The 20,524-nt window shown below is 47.0% G+C and overlaps 1 protein-coding gene across 5 annotated transcripts; it reads right to left on the reverse strand.

The window, feature by feature from the left end:
* Window positions 1-1,187: 1,187 nt before the first annotated feature.
* LOC118081267 (zinc finger protein 397-like) lies at window positions 1,188-16,506 on the reverse strand. Of its 5 annotated transcripts, none has more exons than XM_035107675.2 (4): window positions 15,726-16,506; window positions 11,406-12,319; window positions 9,208-9,286; window positions 1,188-7,295 (listed from the first exon to the last, which is right to left on the reverse strand). In XM_035107675.2, exons 2-4 carry the CDS (start codon window positions 12,126-12,128, stop codon window positions 6,556-6,558), a joined length of 1,542 nt encoding a protein of 513 aa, XP_034963566.1. In that variant the 5' UTR covers window positions 12,129-12,319; window positions 15,726-16,506; the 3' UTR covers window positions 1,188-6,555. The 5 variants fall into 5 exon arrangements, with proteins under 5 accessions (XP_034963566.1, XP_060126732.1, XP_034963567.1 ...); XM_060270749.1 differs by having other exon boundaries at window positions 11,406-13,928; XM_035107676.2 differs by having other exon boundaries at window positions 13,719-16,506.
* Window positions 16,507-20,524: the final 4,018 nt, after the last annotated feature.

Genomic DNA, 20,524 nt, shown 5'->3' on the forward strand with positions numbered 1-20,524 from the left:
TAATTACTGCCCCCCCCCAATTGAGTATTACTGTTAAATGTTTTCATATCCTACCTTTCTCCCCGTGTGGAATTCAAGGCGGCTTCCGACGTTTAAAAGCATTATAAAACGCAATAATGTAATAAAAGCAAACTGGTTAAGAACAAAAGCTGGAATACAGCAGAACACATTTAGAACCTGCAATTAAAATATAGTTTGCCCTGATAGTGGCCTGGATCTTTTGTCCAGCGTGTGACTCAAACCCATGACCCTGAGATTAAGAGTCTTATGCTCTATGGACTGAGCTGGGAAGGGGCTCACTGTCTTAGTGCATGAGTAGGTTCATATAGGGAGATACGATCTCTCAGGTAGCCTGGGACCCTAGACACCGACAGGTATTGGAATTGAGAATATTGCCATTCCGCGCCCATTGGTAAAAGCATCTTGTCCTCAGTAAAGGCTATTTGTAAAAAATTCTCCCTCTGTTCCCATCAGCTGATCTTGTGTACATAATCCCATACGCGAACCACAACTTCAAATCAGGGTGACCCCATAAAGTCAATTGTGCAGGAGTGTGTCACTCTGCTAGCTACAGGGAGGTAGCCGTGTTGGTCTGGGTCGAAGTAAAATAAAATAAAAATAAAATAAAAGGGGACTCCTATTTCAGTGTATCTGAAGAAGTGTGCATGCACACGAAAGCTCATACCAAAATAAAAACTAGGTTGGTCTTTAAGGTGCTACTGGAGGAATTTTTATATTTTACTCTGCTTGCTGTGATCAAAAGCTTTGTTAACTGAACCCCTGCATTTTGTAGGGCCGCCTCAAACTTGAGTAGCCGATACATCCAACAAGGGTTCATAGTTAACACCCAGAAATCCCAACAGGACCTCAAATTTCGGGGTTCGCAGTTAATGAAGCTGTGAAATAAGTGGCCTGGCTCCTTTCTCTCTTTTACATGTCTAGAACCCAGCGCCACCCCTGCAGGTGACGCAACTTATGTGATATACGAGGTGGACAATTATCCCAAATAAACTTCCGAAATAATGCAGTAATATGGCTTCTCCCCGCCTTCATTTCTCGCCAACTCTTATTCAAAGGCACATACTGCCCCTGACTGGAGAGTTTTATCCTCTCATTAATTTGTCTAAGCCTCTTAAACCAGTGGCCAGAGTCCCAAAGTTTAACACTGCTGTGTGAAGATGGTATCTGAAGAAGTGTGCATGCACACAAAAGCTCATACCCAATGACAAACTTAGTTGGTCTCTAAGGTGCTGCTGGAAGGAATTTTTTTAGAATCAGAGTTGGAAGAGACCACAAGGGCCATCCAGTCCAACCCCCTGCCAAGCAGGAAACAAAGCATTCTTGACATATGCCTGTCAAGCCTCTGCTTAAAGACCTCCAAAGAAGGAGACTCCACCACACTTCTTGGCAGCAAATTCCACTGCTGAACAGCTCTTACTGTCAGGAAGTTCTACCTAATGTTTAGGTGGAATCTTCTTTCTTGAAGTTTGAATCCATTGCTCCGTGTCCGCTTCTCTGGAGCAGCAGAAAACAACCTTTCACCCTCCTCTATATGGCATCCTTTAATATATTTGAACATGGCTATCATATCACCCCTTAACCTTCTCTTCTCCAGGCTAAACATACCCAGCTCCCTAAGCCCTTCCTCATAAGGCATTGTTTCCAGGCCTTTGACCATTTTGGTTGCCCTCCTCTGGACACGTTCCACTTGTCAGTATCCTTCTTTATTTTGTTTCGACTACGTCAGACCTACACGGCTACCTACCTGTACCTGTCACTACTGCTGTGTGAAGTACAGTCATACCTTGGTTTAAGTACGCTTCTGTTTGAGTACTTTCAGTTTAAGTACTCCGCGGACCTGTCTGGAACGGATTAATCCACTTTCCATTACTTTCAATGGGAAAGTTCGCTTCAGGTTAAGTACGCTTCAGGATAAGTACAGACTTCCGGAACCAATTGTGTACTTAAACCGAGGTACCACTGTACTTCCTTTTGTCCAAAATCCCAAATCTAACCTTTCCACACATGGGAATTGTTGCATCCCACTCGATCACTTTGGTTGTCGTTTTCTGAGCCTTTTACAGCTCCACGATACCGTATATTTTTTTAAGGCAAGAAGACCAGAACTCTACACAATGTTCCGAGTCCGGTTACCTTCCTGGATCTCATCTAGACTAGCAACCAATCCATCCAATTCCTCTAGCAAACACAGCAAGTTGATGTTTGCCCCTTAAAGGTATAGTACCTCTGAACAGGGAGGTTCTCTCTGAGCTGCCATGTGTCCAGACCAGGGGTCAGCAACCTTTTTCAGCCATGGGCCAGTCCACCATCCCGCAGACCATGTGGTGGGCTGGAATATATTTTGGAGGGGGGGGGGGAAGAGAACAAATTCCTATGCCCCACAAATAACCCAAAAATGCATTTTAAATAAAAGCACACATTCTACTCATGTAAAAACACGCTGATTCCCAGACCGTCCGCGGGCCGGATTGAGAAGGCGATTGGGCCGAATCCGGCCCCTGGGCCTTAGGTTGCCTACCCCTGGTCCAGACATTCTGCAGTGCATCCCAAGTAACAGCCAGCCCTACGTTTAAGTGGAGCTAGCTGCCTTTGTGTAAGGAGAAATCCACTCCCGGTCCCTAATGAGAATTCTAAATAGAAATGCCAGTTTTGTGGAATGACGGGCTCGCTGCAAGAAAACATTGCTGTGTGCTGTGCTGCTTCATATGCCAGCCATGCCGTCCAAGATACTCCATTCCACTTCTCCCTCTCAGGGATACTCCATTCCATTCCTACTGCCCGTTATGCATGCAGCCACCCTCAATCTCTGGGGTAGGCCTTAACTTCAACCTGGCCTCACTAGATTTTTGGTCTTTGGTCCACCTTCTTTGCCATGGCATGGGCCAGTCTGTCAAAGCAAAGGAGAGTCCTTGAACATAGGCAGAGTGTCCCTCAGCCTAATGGATGTCCATTATTTCTAGTGTGACGAGAGAGAAAAAATCCATCTGCTTCCTCCATGCATAGATTTTAAAAACTTCTATCATGTCTCCTTAACTCACCTTTTCTCTAATTGAAAATAGCACCTTGGTTGCCACTGCCTCCTGCAGAAGTGAGTTCCATAGTTTAACTATGTGCTGTGGGTGGGTGGGGAGTCCTTTCTTTTACCTCTTAGGGAATCTTCCACACTGAAAATGTGCTCTAAATTAACGGTGTATGTGCAGATACCATGAAGCATTGCCTCGAAGGGGCTCAAGCACAGATTTGAGCCTGTCTCCATAAAGGTAAAGGGACCCCTGACCATTAGGTCCAGTCGTGACCAACTCTGGGGTTGCGCGCTCATCTCGCATTATTGGCCGAGGGAGCCAGCGTATAGCTTCCAGGTCATGTGGCCAGCATGACTAAGCCGCTTCTGGCGAACCAGAGCAGCGCACGGGAATGCCGTTTACCTTCCCGCCGGAGCGGTACCTATTTATCTACTTGCACTTTGACGTGCTTTCGAACTGCTAGGTTGGCAGGAGCTGGGACCAAGCAACGGGAGCTCACCCCGTCACAGGGATTTGAACCCACAGCGCCACCTGGGGCCCTCCAGCTGCAGTTGGACTCTGACTCAGCCCTTGCCAGCATGTCCAATGGTCAGGCATGATGGGAGTTTATTGTTTATTTGCATTTATAGCCCACTTTCCTCTCTCTCCAAGCAACTCAAGGTGGTATACCTGGTTCCTCTTTTTATTCCAGCCGCCACTGTGAGAGGCAGTGACAGGCCCCAGGTCACCCTAGTTAGCTTCTTGGTGGGGAGATTTGAACCCTCGTCTCCCGGATCCTAGAACAACACTAACCACTACAACCCACCATAATCTGGAGGGCCAGGGGTTTCCCCCACACACCTCTATCAACACGTCATGGATCTCCTGAAGAGGGTTTATAAATAAAACCACACCCCAGTTCCCTTGTTGTTAACACCCCAGGAGCAGAAGCAGACTAAAAAAAAAAGAATGTTTAATTTCGACTTATTAGTTGTCTTTTAAAAAAAAAATCAAACAAAGAAAGGTAGGAGAGACACTCACCCATCATTTCTCAAGTATATAGATATATAGATATATATATGTTGCCATGAAGAGGAAAGAATTTATTACAAGACAAACCTAAGGGAAGTTAACATTGCCTGGGAATCAAAGGTTGAAAACCTGAGGGAAATTCTCAGGTAAGGAGAAAGGGGGAGGGGGCAGAAGAAGAAAGAGCAAGTGTTTGAAAATACAAGGCATAAATATCGACTACATTGGTTTTGGATATAAGTAGGACTATCTCGGGATGCAACGGAAGAGGCCTAGCCCACGCCTCAGAGGTACGAGGTCCTTTCAAGGTCCAGAGAGATTCTCTCACGTGCTCAGTTCTGGGGATGAGATGCAATTCCGACGCACTCGTGCTGCTTCGCTTTTTAGACCCATTTCACAGGTGGAGGGGGGGAAGGGGACGCTGTGGTGTCCATGTTTTCCATCACTTTTCCTGACCCCCCCCCCACCTCAGAAGGTCATTTTCACTTATCAAAATTTTAGGCTGGATCAGGCCAAAGGCCTTAAGTCCAGCATCCGTTTCCCAGAGTAGCCAGTCAAGACGTCTCCAAGAACCCCAGAGGTGGGGCAAAAAAGGCAACAGCCCAACTCACCTTGTCTTTCCTCCATTCCCACCCCCCCCCCAAATATCTGGTGTTCAGCTTCTGTTCCTAACCACCATGATCATTAGCTACAACCAGTTGCCAAAAACCTGCCTGAGTTTTGCAAACCGTGGTGTGCATTTGATTGCACTGTAGTAATAAATCTGGGGGCTGAAATTGGATTTTTAATTGGCACATTGTTTGGGGCAGAATAGCTTCCTCCTGCGTAAGCCCCGTTGTTTCAGCCAAATCAGGGCAGCGTTGTGTTTTTTAAAAGCAAGAAGTTAACGTTAAGCCTCAGTAGCCAAAAAGTGGAAGTTCCTTTGCATATATTTGCGTACATGGCAGAAATTTATCCCACTTCTTAGCCACATGACAGAAAGCCGTTAGAAACCCTATGGATTCCCTTTCTGGCTAGTGAGGCTTCCCCAGACTTTGCTCACAAACTTTTAAGCCCCAGCCATGAGGACTAGAACCTTAACACACTTTGCTTTTTGTTACTCGGTTTAATTTTCTCTTAAAAGGAAAGCTGAATTTGATGCCTCCCCCCAAACAGCGGGCGGGCGAGCGAGCGAGGGATATCTGCCAAGGTCTAGCAAAGGAATTTTAGCTGGACTCCTTTGCACACAGAAGGTCCAGCATTCAACCTGGCGCCCTCAAAGTCTCACTGGACTACGGCTCCCACCATCCCTGGCCACTGGGCAGTACTACCTGGGGCTGATGGGAGTTGTAGTTCTGCCGCACCTGGAGAGCCAAAGGTTCCCGGCTCCAGGAGTCAATGATTCAGAAGATGTTCTGTCTGGAGAGCTGCTGCTGGTCAGAGCTGGCATTGATGAGTGATGCCATCCCGATGCCAATTGTAGAGTTGGAAGGGACCTCAAGGGTCATCTAGTACAACCGCCCCGCAATGCAGGCATCGAAACTAAAGCATCCATGCACATGCATGCCTAACTCTGTCTCTCTGAAACATCTGGGGCTGGGAAGGAAAGGCTGGGAAGGCCCAAGACTGGGGCCTGGATGCAGTGGGTGGGGGGTTAATAAAGTGAGAGGTTCTCTGGTCTAGGAAGCTGGGTAAGTTGCCTGCCCTGAAGTATCAAGTGTGTGGTTTGGAGTTTTTTAATTCATGTTCTTGTCTGTGTCTTTTTAAACCACCTCTCTGCTGCTGTCGTTGAATTTTGTACATTGCATGCGTGGAAGGCAATACAATTTGGAACGGCAATAATGCAGTGGTACCTCAGTTTTCGAACGTGATCCATTCCGGAAGACCGTTCGGCTTCCGAAACCTTCAAAAACAGAGGATCAATGGGCTGGTTGCAAATGGGAAGAAATGAAAAACACGCCTTGGAAGTGCGTACAACCTCTGAGGCACGTTCGAAAACGGAAGCAATTACTTCTGGGTTTTCGGCGTTCGGGTTCCAAATTGTTCGACTTCTGAGATGCTCAAAAACTGAGGTTCTGCTGTAATAATATCTCTGGTCACCCCGCTGCCTGGGGCTGATCTGGGAGTCCTGCCTCATCTGTTTCCCTGCTCTGCAGTGGAAAATACAGAACTAGAACAACTTATAGCATGACCTGGTATGAGGCAGCTGCCTATAGCAGGAGAAAGTTGCCAACCATCCAAAACCAGGCCCGGCCATTTGCAGTTTGATGATGCAGCCACCTGGTTTTCTCTTCACATGAAGAAAATGCAGGAAGCGCCCACTGGATCTGGCCAAGAAGGTCTAAAGTCTGGCATCCGGGTTCCCAGCCAATCGGATGCTTCCAGGAAGCTCCCGAGCAGGGTGTTGAAGAAAAAGCCCTCCGCTGCCTTGCTAGATGGGTGCAGCTCGAAGCCGGCCCCCTACCCCATCCAAAATGCGGGTCATGCCGAGACACCCCACCCACCCCCGGAGAACCAACGCCCCTCACTCGCCCATGTGTGTTTTCTTGTGTGCAATGAGGTAGAGTCCCCGTGTGAAGCTCTTCCCGCAGTCCAAGCACTTGTAGGGCTTCTCCCCCCGGTGGGTCCTCTCGTGAGCGGTGAGGTTGGAGCTGCGCCGGAAAGCCTTGCCGCAGTCGGCGCAGCTGTAGGGCTTCTCCCCCGTGTGCGTCCTCTCGTGGACGATGAAGTCCGAGCTCCAGCGGAAGCTCTTGCCGCAGTCGGCGCACTTGTACGGCTTCTCTCCCGTGTGGGTCCTCATGTGGGTGGTGAGGTTGGAGTTGCGGTTGAAGCTCTTGCCGCAGTCGGCGCACTGGAAGGGCTTCTCGCCCGTGTGGATCTTCTTGTGGCGGATGAAGTGCGAGCGGTGGTCGAAGCTCTTCCGGCAGTCCTGGCACTTGTACAGCCGCTCCTCGGTGTGGATCCTCCGGCGCAGCACCACGCACCGCTTCTGCCGCTGGTTCTCCTGCATCCTCTCCGGGAAGAAGATCTCGCTGAGGTCCTCGTAGCCCACCTGGCATGGGATGGCCTCCGGCAGGCGCTTGGCTGGGTGCCTCTCCAGCCGCAGCTGGCTCTCAGAGGCCTTCCCTGGCTCGTGGGGCTGAGAGAGGCTCCCGCGTGGCTTTGGCACCGATGTCCCGCAGGTGTTCTCCCGTTCAAGGTACTCCCGCTGTTGCAGAAGGACCTGCCTCTCCTGTTCGCTGAGCAGCCTGCTCCCTGCTGGAACTAAATAAAAGAGTGGAGGTAAACCGCAAAATTATAAATCGGCAAGCCAGCAATTAGAATCATAGAATCATAGAGTTGGAAGAGACCACAAGGGCCATCCAGTCCAACCCCTTGCCAAGCAGGAAACACCATCAAAGCATTCTTGACATATGGCTGGGCTGTCAAGCCTCTGCTTAAAGACCTCCAAAGAAGGAGATTCCACCACACTTCTTGGCAGCAAATTCCACTGTCGAACAGCTCTTACTGTCAGGAAGTTCTTCCTAATGTTTAGGTGGAATCTTCTTTCTTGTAGTTTGAATCCATTGCTCTGTGTCCGCGTCTCTGGAGCAATTAAGAGTGCCAGACTAAGATCTGGGAGAGCAGGGTTCAAATCCCCGCTCAGACACGAAGCTCATAGTCCCTGTCTCTCAGCCTAACCCAACCTTGCATGGTTGTGGTGGGGATTAAAGGAATGCAAATGAATTAAACAATTAAATCACAAGAGTTTGAAGAGGGTCCTCAGATGCCATCTAGTAGTTCAACCCCCTGGTTCGACTTCAGGATCTGCTGCACAGGATGATGTGGTTTAGGGGTGGAGATTTTGGGGAGAATATGGAAACTACAGCTGATTGAGCATATATAGAAGGTAACATATTGGCTCTCTTTGGAGTTATATTTTGCTGCTTAAATTTTTTTTGCCAATTTAATTTATTTTATTAAAAATAATTTTATTTATTATTTTGGCAAAGTAATAATAATAATAAATAAGCCCACCACTGAGACCATTCCATCGTAACTATCCAATCTCCCAAAATGTCAACTCCTCTTGCGGATGGTTTGACCCAGGCATCCCCAAACTTCGGCCCTCCTGATGTTTTGGACTACAATTCCCATCTTCCCCGACCACTGGTCGTGTTAGCTAGGGACCATGGGTGTTGTAGGCCAAAACATCTGGAGGGCCACAGTTTAGGGATGCCTGGTTTGACCCCTTTCTGTAGTAGTACGAATTCTACTAACACCTTCCCTATCTCCTCAGAATTATTTCTCCTGCATATTCCCCATCTTACCTTAATAGCACATATTATCATCAATAGCTATATCCCACACCTCTGTATACCATTCTTCCATTTGATATTCACCTTGCCCCTTCCACTTCCTAGCTATAATAACTTGTGCAGAACCTTACCAATTTAATTAAGAAAGGAAGGGAATGATCAAACAGACCGGCTCTCCTTGTCTTTCCACTGGCAACAGAAGACTGTTGTAGCCCAACAGGCTTTTGCAGACTGACCAAATTTTTCAAGTGAATGGGCTTTTTAAATAGCACTGTGCTGTTTTTATCTATAAATAAAAAAACAAATCTGCTTTTATATTGCTTTAATTCTATTGTAGTTTAATTGCTGTTCAGCAATTCTCTTTTATACGTTTTTAGCCTTCTGCATTTTAATAGTATACCTGAAGTATACCTGATGGAGCGTCTCCACCCCCATCGTTCCGCCTGGACACTGAGGTCCAGCACCGAGGGCCTTCTGGCCGTTCCCTCGTTGTGAGAAGCCAAGTTGCAGGGAACCAGGCAGAGGGCCTTCTCGGTAGTGGCACCCACCCTGTGGAACGCCCTCCCATCTGATGTCAAAGAGAACAACAACTACCAGACTTTTAGAAGACATCTGAAGGCATGTTTAGGGAAACTTTTAATGTTTGATAGATTTCTGTATTTTATTTTTCTGTTGGAAGCCGCCCACAGTGGCTGGGGAAACCCAGCCAGATGGGCAGGGTATAAATAATATATTATTATTATTATTATTATTATTATTATTATTATTATTATTATTTAATGCCCTTGCTGCCCGGTCCATCCCCCTTTGCCCTTTTTGCCGCTGACACGGCTACCCCACGTGGAACGAAGAAACAAGCCGGGCGTCGCCGTTCTTACCTTGTTTCCGAGAAGCACCCAGGCAAACTTGCTGCACCCTTGGGAAATTCACCGTCACTTCTTCAAAGGAATCTAGAACCTGCCAACAAGGGTCGGTGGTTAAAACTGAAGCACAAAGAGATTTGGACAAACCCAGCCACCTCCGCCCGAGCAATAGACTTGCTGTAGGGGACCTCAGGCCCTCCAGGTGCTGAACTATAACTCCCAGCAACCCCAGCCATTGGCCATCCTGGCTGAGACTGATGGGAGCTGCAGTTCAGAGACTTCAGAATGAGCGTAGGTTTCCGATACCAGCTGTGTACTATCCCTAGGGTCAGAGAGGACATGCTTCTGAATGCTCCTTGCTTGCACCTTGTCGGCTGTGGTGAGAACAGACAGGGTGGCACTGGGACGGCTTTTCTTATGTTCTCTATCTCGATGTCCCTTTCTGCTACTGCAGGCGTGGAGGCAGTGTTAGAAACTAGGATATATAAGCTGGACGCCAATCGGCTCCTTAAACCAAGGTTACAGTCGCTATTTGGGGGCAAGACGGCTCTAAAGTCTTATTTTTCAAAGGATGGGCTGACTGCGATTTTCTGGCTAGTTTAGGCTAGTTTAGCTTTGAGCTAGGTTAACGACTTTGAGAATTAAAAGAAGAAAATTCACTTGAGCCAGGCACAGCACATATATATTGGCCTCTTCTGACCTCTTTTTTTAAAAAAAAATTATTCATACTTTTCAGGTTTATACGCTTCATTGATTTTAGAATCATTTTGACATTTCAAAAACTGACTTCCTTCCCCCTCTTTCTGCGTGCGGTTCCTTCAATTTATTTCTAATATCTTCTGCATATCCTAATTGACCTAATCCTCTTTTTCTTAATGGGGACTGCTGCTGCTCAGGCTGCACAGAAAAAGCATTTCGGTTCCTGAAACTCATTCTGATTGTGCAGATAACATATAACAGATAGAATTTTATAGGATGTGTTGCTAGTGGGTGAAAACATCCCAGATTCAATTATCCCCAGGCATGCACTTGGTTGCAAATGGTTGCTGGCAGGTGCAAAATGTGCTTGGTGCCTGGCTAATTTCAAACACTGCATTGGGGGGGGGCTTTAGAGCACCAGGTGCTCTTGCACTAGAACTCCCATCATCCCTGGGTGTTGCACGGGCTTGCTGGGATTGATCGGAGACATGTGGCCATCCAACCTCTGCTTAATAACCTCCAAGGAAGGAGATTCCACAACCTCCTGAGGTGAGACCGTTCCACTATCAAACAGCTTACTGTCAGAAAGGTCTTCCCGACAGCTTCCTCCCAATATACCTGGGAGCTGTAGTTTGTTAAAGGTGCTGAGAATTGTCAGGACACCCCACTTCACCTCACAGAACTACATTTCCCTGTGAAGAAGGATTGATGATTTAGCAACTCAGGGAATTATAGAGGAACTAGGGCCCTCTAACAGCTCTCGGCACCCTCTCAGCTACATCTCCCAGGATTCTTTGGGAGGGAAGCCATGATTGTTTAAAGTGGTATCACAGGGCTTTAAAGATATGGTTAGATTACTGAAATGTGTTTTACGTAGGGTTGCCTCTGATGACGGTTCGGAAACTTCAGCTAGTGGAGAATTCAGAGGCCAGGTTGCTCACCAGAGCAAGACAGTTTGAGCATATTACACCAAACCTGGTCTGACCACACTGGCTACCAATTACGGTAGTTTCCTGGCCCAATTCAAAGTGCCGGTTTTGACCTATAAAGCCTAAAACAGCTCAGGACCACAATACCTCAAGGACCGACTCTTTCCATATGAACCTACCCAGACCCTGAGGTCATTTACTGAGGACCTTTTTCGTGTGCCCCCGCGAGAGGTCCGGAGGGTGGCAAGGCAAGAACAGGGCCTTTTCTGCAGTGGCTCCCCATCTGTGGAATGCTCTCCCCAGGGAGGTTTGCCTGGCGCCTTCATTACACACCTTTAGGCGCCAGGCAAAAACGTTCCTTTTCAACCAGGCCTTTGGTTGACCTGATTGACATCCTATTTAAAATGCGGTCCTTTTTGGGTGTGTGTGTGTGCTATTGGGTCAAATGTTTTTATTTTGATTTTATATATTGTGATCTTTTCTGTGAACCTCCAGGTATATTCAATAAATAAATAAATATGGCCTGAATGTGACCCGATAAGGGATTTTTTTATTCATTCCCCCCCCCACACCCCTTCCTCTCACCAGCTGTTGGGGTCTCTCCGCCTCCTGCTGCCTCAGCAGGAAACCCTCGGCCAGGGCCACCGCCTGGGCGCAGGTCTCCGGCCCACGCTCCCTGACGCAGCCTTGGATCTCCGGCGGCAGGATGGCCAGGAACTGCTCCAGGACCAGCGCCTCCAGGATCTGCTCCTTGGTGTGCCTCTCCGGCTTCAGCCACTGGTGGCACAGCTCCCGGAGCCGGCCGCAGACGTCCCTCGGCCCCTCGGCCTCCCGGTAGCTGAAATGCCGGAATCGGTGGCGCTGGGCTTCTGCGCTCGCCGCATCCTCTTCTAAGACCTCTTCCTTGACCTTCCAGCTGCCGCCCCGCCCGAAGCCCTGTGGGGCCGCCCCGCCCGAGGCCGGGAAGCCCTTGGGATCCTTGAAAGCCACGAGCTCCGGCAGCGGAGGGCTCCCCCACCCGGCGTGAGGGGACTGGACCACCTTCAGGAACTCCTGCCACTGGGCTTCCCAGCGCTGGGCCAAGCCCTCGTCCGGCTCCTGTTTGATCTGCTGTGGCGTCACCCGCTTCAGAAACTCCCGGGCACCGGCGGCTGGAGCTAAACGAGAGCCTTTCCTCACCCCCTCAGCTGGCTTGGCACCACAGGCCAGGCTCTTCTCCTCCATTTTCACCCGGGGCTCTCGAGCGGCCTGAAGGCGCAGGGCTGGCGGCGCACCCCCTTCTTTCAAAACGGCTTTCTTGGAGGCCATTGGGAGGGGCCTTATCCCATCTCAGGCCTTCCTGAGCTCCAGTGGCGGCTGTCTGCCTAGGAGAGAGAAAGGGGAAGGTTCCCCGCCTCCGTTGTCCGTTCCGTGATCCTGTGGCGTGTGGGGCGACGGAGACACGGCCGTTTGGCTAAGCGGTCATTTGCAAGTGGTCCTGATGGGTAGAGGTCACTGCCCTGTGGATAGAAAGCACAAAATTGCAAGTGGGGGGGGGAGAGAAAGGAAAGGATGGAGGAGATAATGAGTTGGGGAAAAATGTTTAAGATAACCTTTGTAAAAACAAACAAACCAGAATTTTGTAGGTACCAATATCCGAAAGGAACAGAAAAAACTTTTAATGTATGCGACAACAGCCGCACGGATGCTACTAGCCCAGAGATGGAAAGAAGACAAAGTACCGACCAGAGAAGAATGGCAAACCAGGCTGATAGGTTATGCCGAAATGGCATTAACATTTGACCGGAATGCTCAGGAACCAAGAATACAAGAACTTTAAAAAAGAATGGGGGGAAAATTATAATTTATTTAGGAGACCACCATAAGCAGATTAAAACATTAGCTGGATTCTAATAATGCTTTAAATGTAGCAAATGTCATGGACAATATGGAGAGATATAAAATGTGAATTATGAAATGATACCGGTATGCAGTTGAGAATAATAGGACCTATGGAAGGGAAGATGAGAAGTCCAGAGATTCGGAGAAATCTCTAAATATGGATATGCAATTTGTATTGTTATACAGTCTCCAGTTACGAATGGGATCTGTTCCAGAGGCCCGGCTGTATCCCGAAGATTTTGTAACTAGAGGCGCCTGTTCTGCATATGTGCGAGCGGCAAGCACACTTCGCAACCCGAAGTTTATGTTACCCGAAGGTAATGTAACCCAAGGGTCCACTGTAATTCTATATTTGTAAAATCAAATAAAAAATATTTCAAAAAGAGAGAGGAAAGAATGGAGGAGGAACATTCTAGATTTGCCTTCAGCTTAACGTTTTAAACAGAATACCCACCCAAATATTTGCCTCCCTCCCATCTCGCAGCTCTCTCTGAGAACGTGCCACAGGGGGTTGGCCTGGATGACCCTCAGAGTTCCCTTACAGCTCTACAATTCTATGATTTTCTAGGGGTTGTCGTCGGCTGTTTCAGGCCTGTGGGCACATTTTGAAACCGCCAAAGTGGCCATGGGCATCCCCAAACCACAATCGATGCAAGCCAGTGTGGTTAAGTGTTGCAACACTGGGAGACCAGAGTTCAAATCCCCACTCATCCATTAAGCGAACTGAGTGACCCTGGGCCAGCGCAACTTGCCTCTCACAGGGTTGTTGTGAGGATAAAGTGGGGAGAGGGAGGCCCATATAAAAAAAAGGTTAAGGTAATGACCCCTGGATGGTTAAGTCCAGTGAAAGGCAACTTATGGGGTTGAGGCGCTCATCTCACTTTCAGTCCGAGGGACTAGGGAGCCAGTGTTTGTCCGCAGACAGCTTTTCCGGGTCATGTGGCCAGCATGACTAAACCACTTCTGGCGCAACGGGACACTGTGACGGAAACCAGAGCGCACGGAAACGCTGTTTACCTTCCTGCTGCAGCGGTACCTATTTATCTACTTGCACTTGTGTGCTTTCGAACTGCTAGGTGGGCAGGCGCTGGGACAGAGCAACGGGAGCTCACTCCGCCGCAGGGATTCGAACCGCCGACCTTCTGATTGGCAAGCCCAAGAGGCTCTGTGGTTTAGACCACAGCGCCACCCACATTCCTAGGAGGCCCATATATGGCACCTTGAGCTCTTTGGAGAAAAAGGTGGGATATAAATGAAACAAATAAATACACAACCACACCGCAAACTGCACTTAATAACTTCTCACTTATTCTCCACCTCCCCAGCAATTAGCTACAAAAAAGCATTTTAACATTTCCCAAGACTTTTGGAGTCGGGGAGCCGATTTTCCCGGGCGGTGCAGCAACATGTATTTAAAGTGCTGTGGTACCGCTTTAAATGTTTGTGGCTTCCCCCCAAAAATTCTGGGAGCTGTAGTTTGCCAAGGGTGCTGTGAGGGGAGACCCTCAATTTCCCTCAGAGAACTACAATTCCCAGAGTCCCTTGTGAGAAGGGACTGTTAAACGACCCTGGCAATGTGGGGAAATAGGGGAATCTCCTACCAACTCCCTTAACAAACTACAGTTCCCAGAATTCTCTGGGGGAAGAAGCCATACCTGTCTAAAGTGGCACAGTAGCTTAGTTGGTAGAGAATGAGACTAGTAATTTCAGGGTCATGGGTTCGAGTCCCATATTGAGCAAAAGATCCCTCCATCGCAGGGGGTTGGACTAGATGGCTGCTGTGGGGTCTTCCAAATCTATGAATCTATGAATGGTTAAACTCACTGATAGGGCTTTTAATGGGTGGTGTGAATGTGTCACACTACTTCCATGACTCTTCCCTGTTTTCAAGGCCAGGCCAGGGACATCTGCAATTTTAAATATATAAAAATAAAACACCCATCTTTCTATCTGCTACAATGCACAGCCTTGCTCATGCCTATCTGACTGGTAGGAGAGAAAGAAGAGTCTTCTCAGGAGCGCCGTGCAAGGCTTGGCCTGTGTGTCTGTGGGCACCGGGTTGGCGACCCCTCACTGAGATTAGGAAGCTACCTTATACTAAGTCAAACTGTAGGTCCATCTGCCGTGGAGCTGATAAGAATTGGCTCAGTCGGCAGAGCATGAGACTCTTAATCTCAGGGTCGTCGGGTTCGTGGCCCACGTAGGGCAAAAGATTCCAGCATTGCAGAGGGTTGGACTAGATGACCCTTGGGTATGCCTTCCAACTTTATGATTCTACATCTACACTGACTGGCAGCAGCTCTTGCAGCGTTCAGGCAGGAAGTCTCTCCCATCCCTGGAGATGCCATTAGGGACTGAACCCAAGACCTTCTGCATGAACTATGGCAATAAAAAGCCAAAGTACCCGTCCATCTAGCTCAGCACTGTCTGCACTGACTGGCAGCAGCTCTCCAGGGTTTCAGGAAGGGGTAGTCTCCCAATCCCTGCCAGGAGATGTCAGGGATTGAACCCAAGTCCTTCTGCGTGTCAAGCAGGTGCTCTATCTTTTTCCTTAAAGGCAGAGTTAAGATTCCAGTCCTCATGGTACTAATTGAAGAGCTGTTTAAATGGGAACAAGGGAAGCTGCCGTAAACAGAGTCATAGAAACAAGGCATTGCAGAATCAGAAGGGATTCAGAATGCAATAATCTTCTGCCCAACGGTGAGGCTCAAACTCATGGCCCTGAGATGGAGAGTCTCGTGCTCTACCGACTGACCCGCCAGGCAGGTGGGCTGCCCAATTCCACATCGTCTATGCTGGCCGGCAGCAGCTCTCGGACAAGGAGTATTCCCAGCCCTAAATGGGGATGCCTGGGGCCTTCTGCAATCAGAGCAGCTGCCCTGCCCCTGAGCTACAGCAATTGCTCCCCTCCCGACCTCCCTCAGCCCCTTGCTTGGCTCCCTCCCTCTCTCCCTTGCATTGCACAAAGATGGACAAAACAAATAATAATAATAATATATTATTTGCATTTTTTTTTTTACTCACTTCAGCAGCCCCAGCCTCTGAGGTTCTCTGGCGCCTTCAATGCAACCACCCCAGAACTGCCGCTTGGAGGAATTAAAGAGGGAGATGAAGCTACTTTGTGCAAAAGGTTGGGAAGGAATGGAGGGTGAAGGCGGAACAGGAAAGGAAGGGACTCCCTGGTCTTTTTTTTTTTGCATTTCTCCCTCCTCCCAGATGTCTGGGGCCTCTCTAGCAGCTGTCACCAGATCTATTGGGTTAACCCTTCTTGGGTAAATTCAAACCTGCAGCTCCAAAAGAAGGGGGTGGGGCTCTTGAAATGCCTGCAACTGCCGCCCTCAGTAGACCAGGTTGCTCTCCGGCAGGTGTTGTGCGAGGCAGGCAGAAATTCAACAGGTGCAGCTTTTTTAAAAAAAATTCCCTTTGTGCTTCCCCTAAAAACATCAACAAACAAGAGAGAACATCAACAATTAAAAGCAATTCCATGCTGTGGAATTGCATTCCTTTTTCAGAGTGCTGTGTTTTCCAGAAGAAGAAGAAAAAACGAAGACATTTTTTGTTCCTTTCCCTTTCTGAATTATTTTCATTTTCTTCGCTACAGGCAACAAAAGTAACAAAAAGAAAGAAAACGAAGCACGAAATATTGAAGCCGCAAAGCATCGCGGCCTGGAAGGGGAAAAGTGCAGAGATGCAGCTCGGCTTTAACGGGTTAAGAATAACCTCTAAAGGGAGAGGTTCCCTTTACAAATAATAAATATTTATATAATATTAATAATAATAATTTTAAAAAATTATTTATACCCTGCCCTCCCCAGTCAAAACCGGGCTCAGGGCGGCTAACACCAATAAAATTACAATAAGACATAAAAGAAAAGAAAACAATTAATTAAAATACAGATTAAAATACAATATTAAAATTTAAAATGCAGCCTCATTTTAAGTACTGTAGTCCATAAATAAAATAAATAAATAAAAGTATTCTCCAGTTGTGAGTTCCCTCACAGGTTCCATATAGTTTTAAATGAGCCAGGTATTTGCATGTTGGTAAAAATTTAACCATACACCTCAATATTTGTACAGTATTTTATTGTAGTATGAAAAAGGATTTAATAAAATAGGGGGGGCAGGGGCGGAGAGAAATAAAATCATGCCATATGTCAAAAAAACAAAAATCCCACCAGGTCATTCAAGCTCTACCCTTTAGACACATTTTTTTGTTTTTTTGTTTCCACAAGCTTCTTCAGCTGGATAAAAGTCTCTTGCCTTCAATGTTCATTATTTGAGTGGTTTTGAAACCTATTTTCAGGTTTGTTTAAAAAAACACACCTGCTTTTAAAAATATTTCTATATGTCTAAATGGCTTTGAGGCATTATGTCAAAGGCATAAATGAAGAAATGTAGAAACAATTCCTGGTGTAAATACAATTCCATATATACAACAATTACTGGAACACTCTTTTTTTAAAAAAAATCAATTAAGGCTGCAGTCTTTACCTGGGAGTAAGTCCCATTAAATTCACTGGGGCTTACTTCTGGGTTGACACGTACAGAAGTGATGAATCAATGAAATAATTCAATTCTAAATTTAATTTAATTCTTAAAAATTATGTTTTCTGCTGCCGGGCACATTTTTCCAATAAACACATGTACAAAAGGCACATAGGACTTTACAGAGTAAGGCTTTGGTGCCAAATAACTTGAGCCACAATCCTTGGCTGCCTGCATGCACTATATCAGGCTTCCTCAACCTCGGCCCTCCAGATTTTTGGCCTACAACTCCCATCATCCCTAGCTAGCAGGACCAGTGGTCAGGGATGATGGGAATTGTAGTCTCAAAACATCTGGAGGGCCGAGTTTGAGGAAGCCCACACTATATGCTTTATTTCCCTCAAAGAACTCTGGTCTCTGTGGTTTACAGTTTACAGTTCCAGCACCCTTAACAAACTACAGTTCCCAGGATTGTTTGTGGACTTAAAATGCGCTTTAAAGCTGTGTTACGCACTATAGATCTAAAACACATTTGGAGCACATTCTTTCCCTCAAAGAATTCTGGGGCCTGTAGTTTATCTGTCGCGGAGTGACAGTTCCGAGAACCCCTTCGCAAACTACAGCGCCCAGAATTCTTTGAGGGAAGGGATGTGATTTGAATGTGCTTTCAAAGAGAACTCCTTCATCTTCCATAAATTTGTCCAATCCTCTTTTAAGGCCAACCATTGGCAGCCATCACTGCCCCCTGCGGGAATGAGTTCCGCAGTTTAACAGTCCTTCACCGTTCAGCCTCACTGGGTTAATACCAAATTTATGGTATTAGGAAATAGGGAGGAAAATTTCTCTCTGTCTACTCTGGAGCAAATGCTAGTCCTAACTCAGAGTAGACCCATTGAAGTTAAGGGACCTGAAAATCGATGAACAACTCTTATAGATAGATAGAAGAGGATTTACTCTACTCGGCTATTTCGAGGACAAGTTATAACAGGGGCCCCAAACTAAGGCCCAGGGGCCGGATGTGGCCCAATCGCCTTCTAAATCTGGCCCGCGGACGGTCCAAGAATCAGCATGTTTTTACATGAGTAGAATGTGTCCTTTTATTTAAAATGCATCTCTGGCTTATTTGTAGGGCCTGCCTGGTGTTTTTACATGAGTAGAATGTGTGCTTTTATTTAAAATGCATCTCTGGGTTATTTGTGGGGCATAGGAATTAGTTCATATTTTTTTTCCAAAATATAGTCCGGCCCCCCACAAGGTCTGAGGGACAGTGGACCGGCCCCCTGCAGAAAAAGTTTGCTGACCCCTGTTATAATGATGTATAAAACCCATAGCAGACATTGGTAACTGAGCAGGTGATGTGTAAGGAGAAGGGATGAATGTATTTTGAAATGATAGTTGGAAAACGTTATTTTATTGGGAGCAGCAAAGGAGGGAAGAAGATAGAGAGGACATCGGGGGGGGGGTCAACTTTAAAATTTGTATTGCAATTGTATGGATTTGGTGACAATTTGTTAAAAATTCTGGAATAACAATAACAATAATTGGCAAAAAGAAAATAAAAGAACTTAAGGGACCTGACTCAGTTTATCTGAACAGAAATGCTCAGGATTGCACTTTGAGTGTGTGAAATTTCATTTATTACTCTCTTCCCATGAGGTCCCCCAAAGCAATCCAAAATATAATAAAAGCGTCTGTGGAATAGAGCCCCTCAGAAGGCGGAGGATTTTAAGCAGAGGATGGCCACCTGTCATGGATGCTTGTGTTGAGATGCCTGCACTGCAGGGTGTTCCTAGAACCACACAATCATAGAATTGTAGAGTTAGAGGGTACCCCGGGGTCATCTAGTCCAACCCCCTGCAATAGGGATCTTTTGCCCAACTCAAACTTTTCCAACTCTAGAATTTCATGATTCTATATGTTAGGAATATAAAAATAGTAAGTAATAGTAAAACAACTGCACACACATACATAAAAGCAATTTTTTAAAAAACAAACTATAAATTGCAACATTAAAAAATGTTCTAAAAACAATTAACCCAACCAACATGCATACACACCACGTGTAAAGGTAAAGGTAAAGGTAAAGGGACCCCTGACCATTAGGTCCAGTTGTGACCGACTCTGGGGTTTCAGCGCTCATCTCGCGTTATTAGCCGAGGGAGTCAGCATATTGCTTCCAGGTCATGTGGCCAGCATGACAAAGCCGCTTCTGGCGAACCAGAGCAGCGCATGGAAACGGTGTTTACCTTTCCGCCGGAGTGGTACCTATTTATCTACTTGCACTTTGACGTGCTTTCAAACTGCTAGGTTGGCAGGAGCAGGGACCAAGCAACGGGAACTCAACCTGTCGCGGGGATTCGAACTGCCGACCTTCTGATTGGCAAGCCCTAGGCTCAGTGGTTTAACTTTAACCCACAGTGCCACCTACACCACGTGTAGAAGCATATTAATATAATATAATATTGCCCCGTATCAGGTGCCTTTTACAGCAGTCTAACATGCAGAAATTCAACAGGGCCAGCTTTCACCGAGAGCCAGGTTCAGATCTTTCCTCTGCCAGGAAACTACTCACTCTAATCCAGGCATCCCCAAACTTCGGCCCTCCAGATGTTTTAAACTACAGTTCCCATCTTCCCCAACCACTGGTCCTGTTAGCTAGGGATCATGGGAGTTGTAGGCCAAAACATCTGGAGGGCCGCAGTTTGGGGATGCCTGCGAATCCTAACCTACCTTGCAGGGCCATTGTGAGGATTAAGGCAGCAGGGTGGGGGCAGAAGAACAATGCGTGATGTCTTGAACTCCTTGGGAGAAAAGCAGGATATAAATCTAGTGATTATTTTTTTAATGTGTTAAAATAAAAAATGATTGGCAGGGGGAGTGGGGTGTGTGTGTGGGAAGAGTATTCAACCTGTATGCTGTCCTGTTAAAACCACAGGAGCCCCGCCAGAGGGGGGAAAGTCTGCAGAATATTTCCTAAATCTTTTACAGTAATTGTCTCCTATTATCATGCGAGCGAGCTCCCATTTCCTTTCAGCAGCTTTGCCAGGGGTCACACACCTGGGTCTCTGCTTCCTTAAAAACTCCAGCCAAATCTTTGAATCCTGGAAGGAGAGCAATTTTATCAAAGCTGCTGCTTTTCAAGTTTGATATATAGGAATATTTCACATTGGCTGTATGTAAACCTCAGAGTCTTCCTTTGTTTTATGAACAAGCGGTATACAAATCTTGTTGAATAGATAAGATTCCCTATTTCCTTAAGCCACCCCCCCCTTTTATGGGAGGTCCTACAAAGGGTTAAATCTGGGAGATGCCCTTCCTCAAAATTTCCCCAGGTT

This window comes from Zootoca vivipara, chromosome 2, assembly GCF_963506605.1.
Source record: "Zootoca vivipara chromosome 2, rZooViv1.1, whole genome shotgun sequence".
In the NCBI taxonomy this organism is placed as follows: Eukaryota; Metazoa; Chordata; class Lepidosauria; order Squamata; family Lacertidae; genus Zootoca; species Zootoca vivipara.